Genomic DNA, 18,512 nt, shown 5'->3' on the forward strand with positions numbered 1-18,512 from the left:
TCCCATCACTCGGAACTACTGGCGAAGAGGAAACGGATTCAGGCAAGGTCGAGACGTCCCTCCCGTCTTCCTCCCTCGAGGAGGCTACGGACCTGGAGGTGTTGGATTGTACGGTGGTGGATACTCTCCTGGCGGGATGTATCGAAGCGGAGTTCCTGTGAGTCTCATGTTCCATTGCAGACTTGGGGAGATCCGACTCGAGGACGAATCGAGACGCGGCGCTGAACATCCCTCGTTCCCTTCTTTCTCTTGCAGCCTGGCTTCATTGGTCCTATGGGTCCAACCATGACTCGAAACTTCTCTCCCTACGGTCTCGGAGGTCCTACTTTGGGCTACGGAGGAGGCTATGGTCCTGGGATGGGAGGAGGATACGGAACGGGCTTGGGTTATGGAGGAGGCTACGGGCCTGGAGGAGATCGTTATGAGGGAGATCAAGGTCGAGGGAGGAGGGATGGAGACAGAGATAGGGACTCTCGAGATCACCACCATCGTGATCATTCAGACTACTCGGTGAGTCGCGTCCTCTCTCCCTCTCTCTCTCCTTTTCTTCTCACGGCCCTCGCAGCCTTGCTGACTCATTCCCCGCTTCTTTTACTGCTGCAACTTTTTCTCAGGACGAGACGGACGACGATACTCGACGAGCCAGACGTCAGCAGAACGATGTCGCCAGAGGACTCAACGACGTGGCAGCTGCGGTCGAGGACGAACGACGGAACCACCAGAACGAGATGCACAACCTCAACGATTCTATCGACGGCCTTCGACGTGAGGTTCAGAACGGATCCATCCTCGGTCAGCATCCTACTCAATTTGGAACTCTCGGTAAGTCCTGAACTTCCTCTTCTCCCTCCCTCTCTTTTCGCACTCGGTCCTTGAACCCCTCCTCCTTCTTCACCTCTTTTCTTCAGCTCCTCAACCCACTCAGACTCTTCCTGGAAATCTAGCCACCACCAACGACATCCAGAGGATCGTCGATTCGCAGGGATCTCGACCTCGACGAAGCTCCAATTCTCCTCCTCCCGTCAACGTCTCCTTCGCCGCCCCTCCAGCCGCTTTCCCTACCCAAAGCTACGCTCAGCCAAACGTCCAGCCAACTCAAGCTGCTCCTCCCGTCGTCGTTGTAGGAGGCGGAGGAAACAACCCACCTCAGGAGACAACGAGGATCATCCGAGAAGATGGAGGAGGAGACGGAGGAGGTCGAGGTGGAATCCTGAGTCGATTGGCTGAAGGAGTCGTCCCTGATGCCACGAGACGAGCTGAGAACGCTGCTGCTTTGGGGGAGAGGAGAAGAGAGGATGACATGAGGAGGGAGACAGAGCAGAGGCGAGGAGATCAACTCAGATCGGAGGAGGCGAATCGTGAGGCTTTCTTCCTCTTCTCGGCTACAAGTCGTGTTGACTGATTGTCCTTTCATCTACAACTCATCCTTGCATCTAAAGGTCGTTTCCTTGAGCAGAACAGAGTCTCCGAGCAGTCGAGGAGGGACGAGGAGGCTTCGAGGAGAAATGCCGTGAGTCTCCGTTTTCTTTTCTTCTTTCCTCGATTGATCATCTTTCTGACTCCTTCTTCGCACCTTTTCTCGCATCTATAGGACATGCTTCGAGCTACGACAGCTGCAGCTACTGGAGGAGGTCTAGGTCTAGGAGGTGACCGAGGCGCGCGTCAAGACGTTCAGGATGCTGCTCGAACCATCGAACGAGTCGCAGATCGAGTTGAACGAGCCGAGAATCGTCGTCCGGAAGTCGTCGTTGCTGCCCCTCCTCAGCAGGTCCAGCTTCCCCAACAACTTCCGTCCATCGTCGCCTCTCGACCCGCTCAACAAGCCTTCGAATCGGTCCAGCCGGATGCTCCGAGAGTCCAGCCTCAAACTCCAGCTCGTCTTCAACGATCAGACTCCGTCCAACTTCGTCCAGCCGACTCGGTCGCCTCCAACATCGCCTCAGGTCCTCCCGCTCGACCCGACTCGGTCGCGTCGAACGTAGCATCAGGTCTTCCTCCTCGGACCACCTCTTCCCCAGCTCCTCCATCCGGCACCACTTCTTCAGACGTCAAGGAGAGAACCAAGATCACCGGGCCAGCTTCGTCGTCAGGAGGAATCCCCGTCGTCGTCTCAGGAGGAGGAGGAGGACCAGCAGAACCCATCGGCTTCTTCAGGCCGTCTCGACCTCTCTCGGACGCTCCAGATGGACTATCTTCTACCTCGAACGTTGCCAGTGGAGCTCCAAATCAAGGGTCTCGTCCTCCTGGCATCCTCAAGTCATCAACGGCAGCGGAGTCGGATGCAGGCTCGACGCGTCCTGGAGCGAGCAGCTCTCTCGCCAGTGGAGCTCCAGCTCAAGGATCTCGACCTTCAGGCTTCCTCAAACCTTCGAAGAACGTATCGGAGGCAACGACGGAACCCGACGGCTCCCGTCCTCCCTCACGTTCGGACAGCTTGCTCTCAACCGCTCCCACGACCGCTCCCTTCTCTGGCTCGACTGCTGGGGATCTTATCACTCGACCTCCTCCCGGTCAAGCAGTCACTTCGACTAGGAACGTTTCTTCCGAACCTGGAGATCAAGGAGATGGGAAGACGAAGCTCGTTCGACAAGACGCTCCTCTCGGCGGACGCCCTCGTCCCACTACAACGGTTCCAGGTAAGCGAGAAGAGAGCCGTGATAAGTAATCGAGCGTTTGGTAACTGATCTCAACTTTTCATCTGTCTACAGGTCTGCTCGGTCCGTCAGGAGACTCGACGTCGAAGGAAAAGACGACCGTCTCAGGATCCGCTCCTCCTTCTGGACGAGTCGACGAAGGCTCAACAACTAATCTCGCTACAGGAGCTCCCGTTCCCATCTCGAAGGACTCTACTAAGGCTATCGTCGAAGCCGATCAAGGTTCGAGTCGATTTCCTTCGATCCTCAGGAGGAAGCCTGTCGAAACATCCTCAACGAGCCTCCAAGGCTCGTCCTCCTCCTTTCGCCTCGCCTCAACGACGATAGCAGTTCTCTGACGTCCAGTTTGGCTTTTTTCCAGGTCTCGCCCCAGATGGATCGTCTACAACCGTCGTCGGATCAGGACCAGGTGGAAGAACGCTTCCTCCTCGACCCTCCGACACGACCGTCGTCGGCGACGGCGCCATTCCTTCAACCTCGCTTGGTCCTGGTGGTACGAAAGTCGTCCCAGCAAAGTCCTCCGGAACTACGGTCGTCAGCGATGGAGCAGGTGGCAGTCGAATCGTTCCCTCCCGACCTTCGGACGCACTCGTCGTTGGAGACGGATCCAAAGCTCCCTCTCTCGTCACGAAACCAGGTGACAAGGTCGTTCCTGGCCGAACATCGGATCCTGTTGTCCTTGCAGATGGATCGATCGCTCCTTCAGCGGTTGCGGGTCCAGGAGGGAAGCTCGTTCGACCTTCAGGTCCAGTCGTCTTTGGGGACGGAGCTCGAGGTTCGTTCGTTCCTCCTTTCCGCTTACTCGCCTTGGCTGACCATCGTTTCTTCTTGATCTCAGATCGACCTGGAGCCATCATTCTTGGAGGAGGAGGAGGAGGTAAGCACTCTCTCCCTGCTCGTCCGAATCAGCGGCTGACTTTCCTTTGACCTTCCTTTCATTTCCGACAGGACCTTCGATGACGCTCGCCGATGGAACAGGGAAGACTGTGTCAGTTCCGCTTTCTCAGCCCTCCGGTCCAACGGTCGGTGGTGATGCTACGAACCTCAAGTCGAAGGAGGATGTCAAGACTGGTGAGTTCAGTCGCGTCCAGTTTCGTCTTCTCTCGTTCTTCGCTCTCGAGCCTGACCCCTTCCGTTTCTCTCAACCAGGAGGTCCATTCGACAAGCCCTCGGCATCCTTCCCGGGAGAAAAGACCAAGATTCAGTCGGAAACCAAGTCCGGTGAGCTCTCAGACTACTCGAGCGAGGCGAACCGTGAACTGACCGTCGACGAGCTCCCTTTTTGCTCTCCCTTTCGTTTCAGGACCCTTCGACCGACCATCAGCTGGAGGACCTGCACGACCGTCGACCATGACCCTCGCCGACAAGGATGGGAAGTCCGTGACGGTGCCTCTCGGTCCTCAACCTCCCACTGGAGGAGACTCCAAGATCAAGACGAGCGACGATTCGAAGACGAGTGAGTTTCACGCGAACTTTTCACTTCTTCCTTCGAGTCTCTCGAGCTTTTAAACCCCTCCTGATTGAAAACTGTCGCCCTCTTTACAGCTGGAGGAGTCCCTGGTCGTCCTGGACTGCAGATGCCTCCTCGACTTGGGCCTGCTGATGGCTCGAAGGTCCTCGCCGACGGTTCGAAAGCTCCTCCTCAACCTACTCTGACGGTCAAGGACGCTGATGGGAAGGAGATGAAGTTACCTCTCGGTCCCAAGCCTCCTGGCGCTTCAGGGAAGGACGTCGTTCGTTCCTTTCCTCACTCTCCCTGCTTCTCTTTCGCTCGAGCTAAATTCCCTCTCGCCTTAACCTCACTCCACCTAGATCATGTCGGACTCCGATGCTCTCAAGGATCTTCGAAAAGTCCTCGGCGACTTCAAGGACGGAAGCGACAAGTCTCGAAAGGACGACGAAACCTGGAGGAAGTCCAAGGACGACCGAGATTCGAAGCTCATGGCTGCTCTCGAGAAGCTCGTCGCCGAGAGGGAGGCCGAGAAGAAGGCCGTTGCTACGAAATCGGAAGAGGACAAGAAGAAGCCACCGCCAACGATCCAAACCGTTCTCGACGCGTCGAAGACGAGGAAGGACGAGGACGACAAGAGGATGAAGGATGCTATCGCTGGTGAGCTCCGAAAGCTCTGACACCTTCGTTCTAAGATTCTGACTCTTCCCTTCTTCAAAATCGCTTCCATCAGAGATCAAGAAGCAGAACGACGCGTCTCAGAAGGCTCTCGTCGAGGAGATGAAGAAATCAGTTCGTCTTAGTCAATCGACAACTCCTCGGATGGTCCCGACTGACTCTGCTTCTTCTTGACATCTAGGCTCGAGAACAAGTCACCTACAACGTCTCTGGCCATCTCGATAACTTCAGCAAATCTCTCGCGGGGGAGGTCAAGACCCTTATGAAGGAGGTCGGAGATCTGCGAGAATCCAAACGAGCCCTCCAGCACGAGATTGCCGACCTTCTATTGATCAAAGCTCGACACGGAGGTGGAGACGGAATGAACCTCTTCCCATGGCAAGGTGCTGTGAAGGTGAGTCGACGCGTCTCGATCGTTGAAGCTCGAGATCGAACTGACTCTCCTTTCCCTCCCCTGCCTCTCTTTCGTTCAGCCTCCTGCTCCTGCCGGAGGTGCGAAGCCTCCAGCTACTGTTCCCGCCAATCCTCCCAAAGCAGCAGCAGCTCCTCAACAACCAGCCAAACCAAACGTCCAGATCCCTCAACCTCAACCGCAATGGACTCCGTCAGTTCTCTCCGTTTTCACTCTCTCACATCTCCTCTTCGACCTCAACTTACCGATTCTCGCTCTCGCTCTTCTCAGCTACCCTCAATTCGCATACGGTCCTGCTCAGCCTCAACAAGCAGCAGCAGCTCCTCCAGCCCCGACAACGCAGACGACCAACCAACAACTCCCTCCTGTGATGTGGGCTCCTCAGCCTCAGCCGATCTGGCCTCCCGGTTGGCCTGGATACGCTCCTCCCAACACAAAGTAGAATGTTACCTATCCCTGTCCTTGTTCTTCTTCGTCTTTTGTTCTTCCTCTTTGTCGGGCTTCTCTTCGCGTCGCGGTTTCGGTCTCTTGATTCTTCCAGCTTCTTTCTTACGATACGCTCTCTCTCTCTCTCTCTCTCTCTCTCTCTCTCACGATTTTTTGTTTACGTTATGCCTTCTTCATTCCTCAGCTACTGGAAGAAGTCGGGAGAAGAGAAGCGAAGAAAAACCTCGGGGTGCTGGCGAAACGATGGTCGCCGGTGGCCTTTCCGAACGGTGGCCTTTCCGAATCAACGCCCTTCCCTTGTTTCGATTTCTCCCTCTGACCCACGCAGGTTTCCTTCTAACTTCCACAACCTCTCGTGAGTAGCCTGTTCAGCTTTATATCGTCCTCGAACCTATCTTTGGAGCTGAAGCTGCTCTCCATCACCCTTTCTCGACAGCAGAACAAACAATCTCCTCCTCGTCGAGCTCAACTTCATCTCTCCTTCCTCCCTCGCCCTACCCTCCCATGTTCGCCGCTTCCCACCTCTTCCGGAGCTCCGTCACTCCTCTTCGAAGGTTCTCTACGTCTTCGCGCCTCTGCTCTGCCATCCCAGGTACGCTATCGTTTCCTCTGGTAGAAGCAGGTCTTCCTCTCTTCGGACGAGTCGAAACCGTCGAAGCTCACCTTCTGTCCCTCCTTCCTCTCGTTCGCTCCCATCCTCGTCAGTCCTTCAACCTTGGAAAACCCACCTCCCAGCACCTTCCAACCCCCAATCTCCTCTCATCCATACCTTCTTCCACTCACCCACCTCAACCTGGCAGTTCCTGGTTGTCGATCAATCAACGAAGAAGGCGATGCTTCTCGACCCAGCTCTCGACTACGACCCCTCCTCAGGAGCTGTCGACACCAAAGAGGTCCATGGAGTGCTAGGTTTCGTTCGAGAGAAGGGATACTCGGTTGAGCGAATCATAGAGACGCATGTGCACGCCGACCATCTCACTGGGGCTCAGGTCTGGAAGAAAGTGAGCTTCGTCCTCCCTCCCTCCTTCCTCCATCTCTTTTCTCTGCAGTTCTGACTCTTTTACGACCTTTGAAACTTTCAGCTCGTCAAACCCACCCCACCTCTCTGTATCGGAAAGAGAGTCGTCCAAGTCCAGGCCACCCTCGCTCCCGCCTACGCCATCCCGTCCTCGTCCCTCCAAAACGCGTTCGACCACCTCCTCGACGACGACGAGACCTTCCAGCTTGGTTCGCTCACATGTACCGTCAAGCACCTTCCAGGTCACACTCCTGACTCTATCGGAATCCAAGTTGGAGATTGTGTGTTCGCAGGAGACTCGATCTTTCTGTGAGTTGATCTCTCTCTCTCTCTTCGCGTCGTCCGCCTCTCGTTCTCTTCCTCTTTCTTTATACCGCCTCGCACTCTCTGACCCCTCCTGTTCTTTTCTCTCAGCCCTGACGTCGGTTCAGCTCGAGCAGACTTCCCAGGAGGATCCGCCTCCCATCTCTACTCGTCCACCCAGTTCCTCCTCTCCCTCCCTCCGACCACCCGAATCTTCTCAGGTCACGACTACCCAGGCGAGGATCGCTCGAAATCCTGCTTCTCGACCGTCGCAGACCAGAAGATGGCAAATCTTCATCTCAAGGACGGCGTAGAGGAGGCCGAGTTTTTGAAGATGCGAAAGGAGAGGGATTCATCGCTGGCCGTTCCCCGATTGCTACACGCGAGCTTGCAGGTCAATTTGAGAGGAGGGAGGCTTCCGGAGAAGGACGAGGAGGGAAGGAGGTGGATGAGGGTGCCTATCGAGGTGAAGGGTGGGGAGGAGGAGGAGTTTTGATGCAGTCTCGACGACGCGTTCTTTTTCTTTACAATCGTTTGACGATGACCTTAGTTTTACTCTTGCTTTGAACGAGCTGGCCTACACTGAAAAACAGCAGAGCGTATGCCCCGTCAGCAAGATATCCGAAGTCAAAAGGAAGATTTTAGAAGATCCAGCAGCCAAAAGGCAGCGAGGCTTTGGAGTTCGTTTCAACCTCCAACTTCGACCATGTCCTCTCCTTCTTCCTTCCTCGGAGGCCTTCAGATCTACATCTTCCCTGCCAAGATCGAAGCTTCCGAGCTGAATAAGCTCGAACTCACGGTCCCTCTCCACGGAGGTCAGATCGTACACAGTCCTGGAGAAGCGGATCTTGTTCTCTCTCGAGCGAAGAGGAAGGCGAGGATGGCTTTGTCGCTGCCAGAGGAGATTTTTGTGAGTTTGAAAACGCTTCGTCTATCATAAGGTACCTCAAGAATGGTTGCAGGGTTTGAGTAGAGCCGCATACTTGCGAAGGGAGGGTCGGGGGAACGATGAAGGTTCGAAAGAAGGGACCGACGAGCTCAACATCGGAGCTGACCCTTCCCCTCCCCTCCTCCTCTCTCTTTTCAGCTCACGAAACCCATCATCGAGGATCGCTGGTTGAAGGATTGCATCCTCCACTCTTCCATTCTGGATCTCGTTCCATACCTCGTCCCACGAGACTCGTCAGATCAACCTCCTCCCTCGTTCCTCCTCTCTCATCCATCTCTCCTTCAGGCCTCAGCAGAATCCCTTCCGTCCCCACCACCCAGCTCTCCGATCTCTCCCTCAGATCCAGAACCATCCTCTCACCCTCCTGTAGCCAATCAAGCTCGAACCGACGCTACTTCAGGCTCAAAGTCTGCGAGCTCGTCGTCGCCCTCCTCCTCCGCTCTCGTCCTCCCGACTCCCTCCACCTTCTCTCCCTTCCGCCGAACTCCCACCCATCTCATCCCCCCACCAGGATGTCCCATGGATCCGAAGACCATGTCTCCTCTTTCGGTTCACAGGGTCTCGCCATTAGTCTGTGTGAATCAGAGACTCCTCGACGAGTTGGAGGTTTTGATCAAGTGGAAAGAGGTCGGAGAGGATTCTACGGGAGACTGGGACAAGGTGAAGGAACATAAGGCTCAGGAGTATAGGAGAGGGTGTGCTGTGAGTTCTGACTTGGTAGTTTCGCTTCGAGTCGGAAGCAGATGCTGACCGACTCTGACTCGTTTCGATTCAGTCGATCAAAGGTACTCTCGGGACTTCTTGTATTCCCAGAATACACGAGGCTGAACATCATCCTGAACCTTTCTGACAGCCTATCCGACGAAGTTGATCTCGGGGAAGGAGGCTCAGAAGCTTCCTCACGTCGGACAGAAGATCGCGTCGCTCGTTCGTCTAGTCTACGTTTCCCTTCTTGCAGCCCTTGCTGACTCTCAGTTCTTTTCGCACAGGTCGAAGAATTCATCGAGAACGGATATATCACCCTCGCTCGTTCGTCTTGACTCTTCATTTCGCCTTCTCGACGCGTCCGGTCCTGACCTTCTCCGTCCTCCTCCCCTTTCAAGGAGCCCAACGAACAAACTCCCGACTTCACGCTCTCCTACTCTTCCAAACCCTTCACGGCGTAGGTCCTCACCTCGCTCGAGAGCTGTATGATCATCACGGATGTCGAAACTTGGACGACGTCAAACGCGTCCGACCGAATCTCGCTGAGGAAGTCGACATCTGGGCGGAGATGCAGACCAAGTGAGCTAAACCTCCTTCCTTATGATGAATCCTTCAGACTGAAGCTGAAATCAATACGTCCTGGCTCGGGATTTCCTTCGTAGGATCCCAAGAAGCGAAGTCGAGGAGATCGGTCGCTTCGTTTCGGCAGAGCTCGAGAAGATCTCGCCTGGATGTATCTACGAGATCTGTGGAGGTAAGTCGATTGATACTCACTATCACTGTCAGAACTCGAGCCGATCAAAGTTTCTCGACGCGTTTCCTTCTCGCAGGTTACCGTCGAGGGAGACTCAATTCGAACGACTGTGATCTCATCTTCACTCATCCTTCGTCGGGAGCGAGTCAGAGGATCGATACGGAGATGCTAGATAAGCTCGTTGAGAATCTCCAGAAGACCGGCGAGTACTGCGGTTTCTTTGTCGTTCGCTTTCGACCCGACCGTACTGATCTCACAGACTTTTTGTTTCCCTCGACGTCCGTAGGCGTCCTCCTCAACGTCCTCACCGGATCACATCTTACCTTCGGAGGAGGAGCACCCAAGTCCTCTCAGCTCGTCCATCAACGACTCACGATCCTTCGACTTCCTGGAGAGGGACATATCCGAAGACGGGTCGATCTGATCTTCTCTCGTCAGTCTTCTTCTTCCCACTTTTGTTGCCTTCGTCTGACTGTCTCGCTTTTCATTTCACCTCAGAATACGAGTCCTACTGGCCTTGCGTCATCGGCTGGACTGGAAGCACTCAGTTCGAACGAGATATCAGGCTCGTGCTCTTTTCGACCCGTTTCTTTTCGATCATTCTGAGCCTGACTTTGTCCTTTTCCTTCTTTCCCATGGCCTTTTTCGTCGACAGGAGACAAGCCCAATCCCTCGATCTCAAGTTCCACTCGACAGGAATCACTCGACAGCGAGATGGAGCGTTGGTAAAGGTGGATCCGAGGAAAGGAGAACGAGGCATCTTCGACGCGCTGAAGATCGAGTGGAGGGAGCCTTGGGAGAGGTGTGCTGATATCTGAGGGGAAGGACTGCCGAGATATGCCAAGCTCTTTGTGTAATTTGATGACCCTCACGAACTTGATTGCAACCAAGGACGGTCGGGAGACGCGAGATGCGACCTCGTCGTCGAGTTGCGAGCTAAGATCTCTCTCTCCCTCTGTCTCTCTCCTCCTCGGAACCTCGAGGCCACCAGAACGTCGCAAAGAGAGATCATCATTCTAAGCGACTAAACCTATCTATCTATTTCATATCGAAAAGTCCATAAAGAAAGAAGGCGAGACTTTCTCGACCGTAGCCTCCCACCCTCAGCTCGATCTCTCCCTCCTCCTCGTTCTCTAGTCTACTAATCAACTTCCAGCTCTATATCCGAGGCTTGCTACTACTAGTGCGACTGTTCTTAGAGGAGGGAGGGCGAAGGGAGGGGAGTGGCGTCGAGAGGCACGCGTCGAACCACCATCGGCACCATTTCGCCCGTAACGATTGGTGACGGTGGGTGATTCACCACTTTAGAAACCAAGGAATGAGAGAGTTCAGTTAGTATACACATCGAAAAGCAGAAGCGGAACGAAGGCGGGCAGGAGGGGAGGAGGGAGCGGCGAAACGGGGACGTCGACGACGCGTCGAGGGGAGAGACCGCGAGAAATCGAAGCAGGAACGATGTAGTAGAGATCCGACTCACCAATGAACGCAGCTCTCATGTAACCACAGTGAGATGTCAGCGAGATGTCTGAAGAAAAGCGTGGAAAAAAGGTCAGCTTCGTTCGAGACGCGTCGACGATCGAAACTGAGCGGAAATCGAACTCACACTCCTCGTCCTTCCCCGTCTCAGTCCAAACATGCTCCAGCACATGCCTCACTCTCTCCTGAACGTGCTCAGGCGACTCGTGCACAAGCTCATCGAACATCTCGTCCGCCTCAGGCATGTCCTCCGTGGGAGGGTAGACGAAGTGAGGGAACTGCTCCTTGAGCTCGGATTTCGGGAGACGCTGTAGGAAAACGAGGACGAAGATGGTGAGCTTGGACGATGAGAGCAAAAATAGACAAGAGGAAGAGCTCACAGAATCACACCAGTGCATACCGCAGACCTCTGACGAAAACGAGAAGGAAGGAGGAAAGTGAGCTCGTGAAGTTTCAGCCCACGCTCTTTCTCTGTCTTTCTCTCGACGGTTGCCAACACTCACCTCTCAGGTTCTCCAACACCTTCACATTCTTTCCCTCTCCTCCAAAGCCTCCAAAGATCCCTTCCCAACTCAACAAGCAGGTGTTTCCCGTCCGACGCATGGGCGACGTGTACCAACGGCTAGGGAGAGGAACTCCGTGCTCCTTCTCCTTGACCCAAGCTTGGCTGATGTTTCGAGCTTGAGACTCTCCGAGAGAAGTGAGGGAAGGGTCACTGTCGAAGAAGAAGGAAGGGGGTTAGACGAGGTCGAAAGGAAGGGAGTGATCAGGGAGGGAGAGAGCTGGGGGGAAGGGGAAAAGGTTGTGGAGACGTACGGTCCCCATACGAGAGCTCCATCGGTCTTGAGCTTTCCCCAGTGGTTCTCCCAGGTGCCCTGCAAACAGAAGTAGGTCAGCGTTTCGTTTGGAGAAGGGGAGACGAGAACGAGGGAAGGACAAAGCCGATCTCGTCCTTTACGATGCTTCGCCCTCTCCTCTTCTTTGAAGCGTTCGTTGGACTGACCTCTGCTGAGTACTTGACTTCGGCAACGTTGTGGTATCCTTGACCGTGACGAGCAAAGTAGATGACCTTGTAGGAGGTTCCCTCGGGCGCTGAAGCGTTGAGCTCTGAGAGAGAGAAAGGGAAGGAGAGGGAAGGTCAAAATCCGGATGGGGAGGAGGGGAGATGGCGAGCTCGCAGACACGCTCTAGACTCACCAGCGACCTTGTTCTTGAGGTTGGACCACCTCTCAGGAGACTCATCAAGAAGACCGAACGACTTGTCGAGCTGAAAGAAAAAGGGAAAGGAAAGCAGCGTCAGCAAGGGCGGGCGAGAACCCAACGAGATTTCTGACTCGGCTCTTCCCACGAGGAGCGAAAGCTGACGCTCTACAGGAGCTTTACAGAGTGAAGAAAGGTGCAAGCAACTCACAGATCGTTCAGCGGAAACGAGAGGAGCGAGATCGTCCTGATGGAAAAATCCTGGGACGTGCTAGAGAAGAAGAGGGATAGCAACAAAAACAGGTCGTCAGCCCTCAGCTCCTTCTGCTTCATTCCTCCTCTTGTTCCCTTCTCTCCTTCTTGCTTGCTCACCTCGAACTTGTGGGTTATTTCGGCCATAGGCGATAGAGTGCTTGAGAGGGGAAGGGATCGGGAGGGAGAGGGAGGGGGTGGGTTGGGGGTCCTTGTTGGGGTTGGAGGGGGAAAGGGAAGGGAGGGAAGGAGGAGAGAGAGCTCGAAAGCACGGTGGCGCGAGAGAGATCTCGTCATTTGAGATTTTGATAAGATCGATGGCAGTGAAACTGCCGAGGAGAAGATTTGCAGGCCAAAGGAATTCATGGTGCTGAAAGGAGCTGAACCCTGACATTTTTGCCGTTCCCAAATCGACGAAGAACGACAAACTGGTTTTCGCGTCCCCAACGAGCAGGTTTGACGCGTCTGAGCTGGCTCTACCGTTCCGAACTCCAAAGAAAAAGACAGAGGAGTGACGGAGACCTACCTAGAACATTTCTGTATGGTGCCAGCTTGGAATAAGCAAGAGAGAAACGAGAAGACGCGCTCCGATCAACGCGTCGCGTCAACGAATGCAGACGTAGCTCTCACATCAGTGGCCTCTTCTCTTTTGAGAAAGAAAACGAGCTGAGCCTGAGTATACATAAAATACACCCAATTATTGACCCACAAGGTCCCGATCCTTTACTCCAACAACCCAGCACAAGCCCTCAGCGTCCTCCATCCTCTCATCGTGCCTTTCATCCCCAACACCTTCTCCACAACCCCAGCACCACACTTTGCCTTCCCGACACCATTGGGAAGCAACAGTACGACCTCTTTCCCACCCTCGACATCGCCAGGCCACCAAACCATCTCCTCCGACCCGTCCTTCCTCACCCTCTCCCTCAACTCCTCCAGCTCCTCTTGCCCCGGCAGTTTCTCCAAGAAGACCACATGAACCTTCGTTTCGAGATCTGATCCGACCGGTCCTGTCGAGAACGGGCAGTTGGTGAGGATATGGGTGAGGGAAGGGAGGGTTCGAAGGAAGAGGGTTGATTCGATGTGCGCGTGGAGGGAGAGGTAGGTTTGAAGGGCAGGGAGGGAGAAGAAGGGTTCGTCGCTGGTTGAGCGTGAGGATGAGGTTGAGGTCAGGTTGGGAGGGAGATTGGAGAGGATGAGGTTTCCCGATTGGAAGTAGGACGTGACACTGATGGGGAGGAGGAGAGGAGCGGAGTCGGAGGAACCTGCAGAAGAAGAGGAGGTTGATTGGGATTGAAGGAAGACTAGGACGTGGGAGATGAGGACGGGCATAGAGATTCGATTGTGGGAGGAGACGTTGAGAGATTTGAAGAGGAGGAGGTATCTTTGGGATGAGGAAAGGGAGGGAGGTGGAGCGACGACGGAGGAGGGGGAAGGGAGAGATGGTGTGAGCTTGGACTTTGGTGGTTTCATCTTCGATTTGGGAGGTGGTTTCGGTTGAGAGGTGGAAGAGGAGATGGAAGGTGAGGGTTTGGTTCGGCTGGATTTCCTTCGTTCTGCTGGCATGGTGTGGTGAGATGGAAGAGAGGGAGTGGCGGTCGAAGAAGGAGAGGAGGAGGCGAAGTGCGAGCTCGGAGTTTCTTGAGTTTCGGAGGCAAAACCAGATCTCGCGTCCGTCTGGTCTATCTCCTACCGAGGAACAGCAGATAAAAAGGCCCATAGATCTCCAAAGCGAGCTAGAGCTCCTCTAATCCTCCGCTCCGTCGAAGGCAGAGCTCGTCCCACGAGGAAACGCATCTCGTCGCGACGCGTCGTCTCGTCCTCGAAGCACTCCGACGCAATCTGTGGAACGAAGCAAGCTCTAATCAGCACAAACGACCAGGATCGAGCGGCTAAAAAGTCGCCAGCAAAAGTTTGAGCTCACCAGAAGACTCTATCCGGCTTCTTGAGCTCAACTTCCTTCTCCTTCTCCTTCACCTCGACCTCCTCGACAACGACCCCCTTCCCTCCAGCCTTCACAGCGTCTGCCTCGGCTTTCAGCTTGTCAATGCGAGCTTGCTTCATGAGCATATATCTCTCGTTGTCCTCGATGTTCCAAGGGGAGTCGTCGGAGCCGCCGAAAACTGAACGAAAGATGGAACGATTAGCAGAAGAAGGGTCAGCTCCGGTCCCGCTCTTCTTCCCTCTCCTCCTTAAGAAGGGTCTCGAGCACTCACCAGAGTTCAGCACAATGAATGCAACCACAGCGCCAAAGATGCTGAACCCAATAGGCGCTTCCTTGTCGACATTCGTCCAGCTTGCTTGGTTCCCTAGAACGAGAAGCCACAGGATCGAAAAAGCGAGGAGGTTCAGGTTCGCCGACGTCCATTGAGCTCCATAGCGACCTTTGGGAGTTAAAGGAGCGTAGAGAACGACGATATGAGGTAGGCAGAGGTAGATGGTGACGAAGGTCGAGAGGACGAGGAGGAGGGAAGGTAAAGGATCAGGGAGAACGCGAGGGTCGAGTCCGAGGTGAAGGGAGAGGAGGAAGTAGGGGATCAGGAGGAGGGAGAGAGTGAGGAAAAAGGGGAGAGGCGATTTGGGAGGTGTGAGAGGGGAGGCTGTCGACTCTACAGGAGGAGGAGGTGGGGGAGGGAGGGAGATGGTCATCGGTGGATGCGAGCTGATGGTGGTTTGAAGATTCGAAGCTCAACTTCTCCTTTTGGTTGTCACCCTAGCTTTCTCGACGACGCCTCTTTTTGTTATTTCATTTTACCAAATCTATAATTCAAGCTCCGCCGCCGTCTCGTTTGCGAATTTCCCCTATTGGCCTTTGTGGAGAAACGGGAAAGGGCCGGCAGAGATTCCGCCAGCCGCAAACCATCATCATCTCTCCCCCCTTCTCCCTCCAAAAATGTCTCCTCTGCCTGCTGGACCCTACGTGAGCTTCCCTCGTCCTATCACTCGTGTAGAGCACACCTCTGACCTTTTTCTACTGCTTGTAGTTCATCGGATTCGACGTCGGAACAGGATCAGCTCGAGCTGCTCTTCTTTCTCACAACGGAGAGCTCATGTCGGTCCTTCTTCTCTTCCCTCCCTCCCCCAAATTCCATAGCTGACTCCTTCTTTCTTCTCCTCGCAGTGCCGAATCCGTTCACGAAACTACTACCTTCCGAGATCCATCAGATCACCACGTCTTCGAGCAATCCCTGACTGGAATCTGGGGAGCCATCGTCGACTCGTCCCAAGACGTCCTTCGAATCAGTGGAGTCAATCCTGCAGAGGTTCGAGGAGTTGGATTCGATGCTACCTGCTCGTTGGCTGTTGTGGATGGAGAAGGGAACCCTGTTGAGGTTACCAAAGGGGAGACGCTCGGACAGGTGCTGCCAGGGCTGAAAGTTGGAGAGGATCGGTCGCTCATCCTTTGGGCCGGTGAGTTTGGATTCTTCTTCTCTCGTGACTTCAATCTCTCTTGAAATCCTTCGAGGCTTTACAGAGGGTAGAGGAATAGGTGGCAGAAACGGCTTAGCTGACCTGAGTTTGTCTTGACTTGACGGTTCTGGTGGAAACGACACAGATCATCGAGCTGAGAAGGAAGCGAACCTCATCAACGCTTCAGGATCCAAAGTTCTCGAGTACGTAGGAGGAACCATGAGTGTGAGTTGTATCCTCTGCTTCTCTACGAGATCGAAGGTGTCTCTGGTCGGTGTGTTGGTCCTCTGGGTTGACGGAGTCTGGTCCCTTCGTCTTCGACAGCGAAGATGGATGGACGAGCTCGCGTTTCCTCCAGGCTGGACGATGGCCATCAATGACGACGTGACTCCTTCTCGACGTTCCCAAGCGCTACAGAGCTCAGAGCTGACTTATACGTTGCTTTCTTCCCCAGCTCGAGATGGAGATTCCCAAGACTCTCTGGCTCAAACGACACATGAAGCCCGAGCTCTTTGCCCGTTGCAACTTCTTCGATTTGCCCGACTACCGTGAGCTGAAACCCTCTGCTACTACCAGCTCTACTTCCTTTCGGAGCTCACTCTTCCTAGCCTTCTAAATCTTCTGCTCTCGTCTTGTTTTTCGTTCGCAAACAGTCACTTTCCGAGCAACCACCTCCCCAGCTCGATCCTCCAACTCCCTCGTCTGCAAGTTCTCCTACATCCCTCCCGACGCCGTTACCCCTCCTTCGCCAGGATGGAACCCAGGTTTCCTTACCAAGATTGGACTCGGAGATCTCGTCGATCGAGGTCTTGGAGCTTTGGGAGGAGTAACGGGAGAGACCGTTTCGTCGACGGAGCACGTCGGAGGAGGAAAGTACCTCGGAGCTGGGAAGGAGGCTCTTGTAATGACTGCTGGACTTCCTGTGGGGAAGGGGCTGAGTGCTCGTGCTGCGAAGGAGCTGGGTTTGGTTGAGGGAACGGCTGTTGGAAGCGGAGTAATCGATGCTTGTGAGTCGCGTCGCTGCCTTTTCCTCTCCTTTCGACTCTTCCCTTTTTTTGAAGCTCACGAAGCTGACTCATTCGGCCTTGTACCTTTCCTTCGACTCTTTCGTAGATGCTGGATGGATTGGAACTGCTGCTGCTCTCTCGACGGACGCTGACGATCCCAACCCAGCGGAAACTCTCAAGACGATGAAGCACCCAACTCTCGCTGATTCTGGAAAGAGACTCGCTGCTGTCGCAGGTACCAGTACATGCCACATCGTTCAGGTGAGTCGTTTCGTTTGTCTCGTACCTCCTCCTACGACTTCTTTGAACTGATGCGTTGCTTCTCGTCGTTTATCAGTCTCCCGAAGGAGTCTTCGTCGACGGAGTTTGGGGACCCTACAAGAACGCCATGTGAGCTCGTTTCCTTTGCCCCATCGCTCTTATTGCCCTCCATCTGACGCGTCTTCCATGTTCGCATCGCTTCTTCAGCTTCCCCGGCTGGTGGATGAACGAAGGAGGACAATCCTCGACCGGCCAGCTCATCGACTTCATGATCAAGACTCACCCCGCCTACCCTGAACTCGTCGAGGTCTCGAAGAAGGAGGGGAAGAACATGTTCGACGTGCTCGGAGAGAGGCTCGAGTCGATGAGGGTTTCGAGAGGAGAGGATACGTTGACGGATCTGACGAGGGATTTGCACTTGGTGAGTCTGCGCTCGACTTGCCTTGTCGTCGAGATGAACGCTGACGAGCTTTCGAACTTCTTCTTTCGGTTCTATAGTACCCCGATGTGAGTTACCGAGACCTTTGCCTGAGAGAGAGACAGCGGGAGAGACCCCAACTCACGAACGACGCGTCTTCACCTCTCTTTTTCGTCTTGCGATCAGCTTCACGGAAACCGATCTCCTCTGGCCGACAACCGAATGCGAGGAATGATCACTGGGCTCGCCCTCGACTCTACGCTCGGAGATCTCGCTCTCAAGTTCAACGTCACCCTCGAAGTCAGTCTCTTTCGTTCCCCGTTTCGATCCATCTCGAATCGAAAGCTCACCTCGCTCTCTCGTTCTTTTTCACAGTCCATCGCTCTTCAAACTCGACACATCCTCGAAGAAATGAACTCCAAAGGACACCAGATAGATTCGATCTACATGTCCGGTTCGTCTCTTTCTCGCTCTCCTCTTCGCCACGTTCTTCTCTCCCTGACTCCTCGACCTCTTTCCCCGTTCTCCTTTTGCTTCTCTCAGGTGGTCAAGTCAAGAATGTCCGACTCATGTCCCTCCTCTCCTCTGTCTGCCGAGTCCCCGTCATCCTCCCTCCTTCCTCCTCCGCCGCCGTCGTCTCAGGATCAGCCATGCTCGGTCGGTACGCCTACGAGGTTCAGCGCTCGAGAGACTCGAAGGAGATCACGACGATGGAGGAGGTTCTTTCGGAGGGTCAGCAGTACAAGGAGAGCTTGTGGGAGATTATGGTGGGTTGAACGGGCGAAGGAGTCGGGAAGGAGAGAGAGAGAGAGGCGGTCGATTCCTCGACGCGACGAAATGCTGACTTCCCCCCTCGTCTTCTTCATTCAAACAGGTCGAGATGACTCCCGCAGGAAAACGAGTCGTTCCCGGAGCAGGAGAGCAGGAGATGAGGTTGCTGGACGTGAAGTACAAGATCTTCCGAGAGAGCATCGACGTGCAGAGGAGGTGGAGGAAGATGGTCGATGAGGCTTACGGGGAGAGGCAGTAGACCTGAAGCCCTCTCGCATAGACTCAATTAGATATAGTAGATTATCAACATGGGACTGTCTCCCTCTCTGTCGATTCGGTTCTTGAG

General features: G+C 54.5%; 9 protein-coding genes across 9 annotated transcripts; 6 read left to right on the forward strand and 3 right to left on the reverse strand.

Annotated features, from left to right (window-relative positions):
- The first annotated feature begins 2,083 nt into the window (after positions 1–2,083).
- On the forward strand, positions 2,084–3,014 carry BDY24DRAFT_151849 (uncharacterized protein). The gene is made up of 2 exons (XM_076636131.1): positions 2,084–2,636; positions 2,709–3,014. The coding sequence occupies exons 1-2, from the start codon at positions 2,184–2,186 to the stop codon at positions 2,979–2,981; spliced, it is 726 nt and encodes a 241-aa protein (XP_076494129.1). The 5' UTR covers positions 2,084–2,183; the 3' UTR covers positions 2,982–3,014.
- Positions 3,015–4,316: 1,302 nt separating this feature from the next.
- Positions 4,317–5,057, forward strand: BDY24DRAFT_151853 (uncharacterized protein). The gene is made up of 2 exons (XM_076636132.1): positions 4,317–4,764; positions 4,838–5,057. Exons 1-2 carry the CDS (start codon positions 4,470–4,472, stop codon positions 4,954–4,956), a joined length of 414 nt encoding a protein of 137 aa, XP_076494130.1. The 5' UTR covers positions 4,317–4,469; the 3' UTR covers positions 4,957–5,057.
- Positions 4,964–5,137, forward strand: BDY24DRAFT_330391 (uncharacterized protein; the record flags this gene model as incomplete). Its single annotated transcript, XM_076637118.1, has 1 exon — positions 4,964–5,137. A coding segment is annotated over one exon (174 nt), but the record flags the coding sequence as incomplete, so codon positions are not given.
- Positions 5,138–6,000: 863 nt separating this feature from the next.
- On the forward strand, positions 6,001–7,517 carry BDY24DRAFT_398195 (MBL fold metallo-hydrolase). The gene is made up of 4 exons (XM_076641657.1): positions 6,001–6,233; positions 6,347–6,642; positions 6,724–6,968; positions 7,074–7,517. The coding sequence occupies exons 1-4, from the start codon at positions 6,146–6,148 to the stop codon at positions 7,456–7,458; spliced, it is 1,014 nt and encodes a 337-aa protein (XP_076494132.1). The 5' UTR covers positions 6,001–6,145; the 3' UTR covers positions 7,459–7,517.
- Positions 7,518–7,668: 151 nt separating this feature from the next.
- BDY24DRAFT_417563 (uncharacterized protein) lies at positions 7,669–10,188 on the forward strand (the record flags this gene model as incomplete). The annotated part of the gene is made up of 12 exons (XM_076643733.1): positions 7,669–7,872; positions 8,050–8,118; positions 8,197–8,613; positions 8,687–8,696; positions 8,765–8,838; positions 8,901–8,940; positions 9,015–9,195; positions 9,279–9,370; positions 9,447–9,584; positions 9,657–9,803; positions 9,869–9,917; positions 10,026–10,188. The coding sequence occupies 12 exons, from the start codon at positions 7,669–7,671 to the stop codon at positions 10,186–10,188; spliced, it is 1,584 nt and encodes a 527-aa protein (XP_076494133.1).
- A 173-nt stretch (positions 10,189–10,361) lies between these two features.
- BDY24DRAFT_398199 (histidine phosphatase superfamily) lies at positions 10,362–12,527 on the reverse strand. The gene is made up of 10 exons (XM_076641658.1): positions 12,419–12,527; positions 12,258–12,317; positions 12,044–12,113; positions 11,850–11,953; positions 11,663–11,721; positions 11,350–11,561; positions 11,227–11,255; positions 10,974–11,154; positions 10,848–10,895; positions 10,362–10,672 (listed from the first exon to the last, which is right to left on the reverse strand). The coding sequence occupies exons 1-10, from the start codon at positions 12,443–12,445 to the stop codon at positions 10,566–10,568; spliced, it is 897 nt and encodes a 298-aa protein (XP_076494134.1). The 5' UTR covers positions 12,446–12,527; the 3' UTR covers positions 10,362–10,565.
- Positions 12,528–13,021: 494 nt separating this feature from the next.
- BDY24DRAFT_417565 (uncharacterized protein) lies at positions 13,022–13,864 on the reverse strand (the record flags this gene model as incomplete). Its single annotated transcript, XM_076643734.1, has 1 exon — positions 13,022–13,864. The coding sequence occupies one exon, from the start codon at positions 13,862–13,864 to the stop codon at positions 13,022–13,024; it is 843 nt and encodes a 280-aa protein (XP_076494135.1).
- A 137-nt stretch (positions 13,865–14,001) lies between these two features.
- BDY24DRAFT_398202 (uncharacterized protein) lies at positions 14,002–15,026 on the reverse strand (the record flags this gene model as incomplete). Its single annotated transcript, XM_076641659.1, has 3 exons — positions 14,515–15,026; positions 14,223–14,421; positions 14,002–14,140 (listed from the first exon to the last, which is right to left on the reverse strand). Coding segments are annotated over exons 1-2 (630 nt in total), but the record flags the coding sequence as incomplete, so codon positions are not given.
- A 129-nt stretch (positions 15,027–15,155) lies between these two features.
- Positions 15,156–18,492, forward strand: BDY24DRAFT_398204 (putative phosphotransferase). Its single transcript, XM_076641660.1, has 14 exons — positions 15,156–15,218; positions 15,283–15,350; positions 15,420–15,709; positions 15,855–15,934; positions 16,164–16,257; positions 16,363–16,716; positions 16,823–16,977; positions 17,054–17,106; positions 17,185–17,398; positions 17,476–17,484; positions 17,582–17,695; positions 17,771–17,849; positions 17,939–18,162; positions 18,270–18,492. Exons 1-14 carry the CDS (start codon positions 15,192–15,194, stop codon positions 18,423–18,425), a joined length of 1,917 nt encoding a protein of 638 aa, XP_076494137.1. The 5' UTR covers positions 15,156–15,191; the 3' UTR covers positions 18,426–18,492.
- The last annotated feature ends 20 nt before the right edge of the window (positions 18,493–18,512 follow it).

Source organism: Mrakia frigida, assembly GCF_051309035.1.
Source record: "Mrakia frigida strain ATCC 22029 unplaced genomic scaffold BDY24scaffold_29, whole genome shotgun sequence".
NCBI lineage: Eukaryota > Fungi > Basidiomycota > Tremellomycetes > Cystofilobasidiales > Mrakiaceae > Mrakia > Mrakia frigida.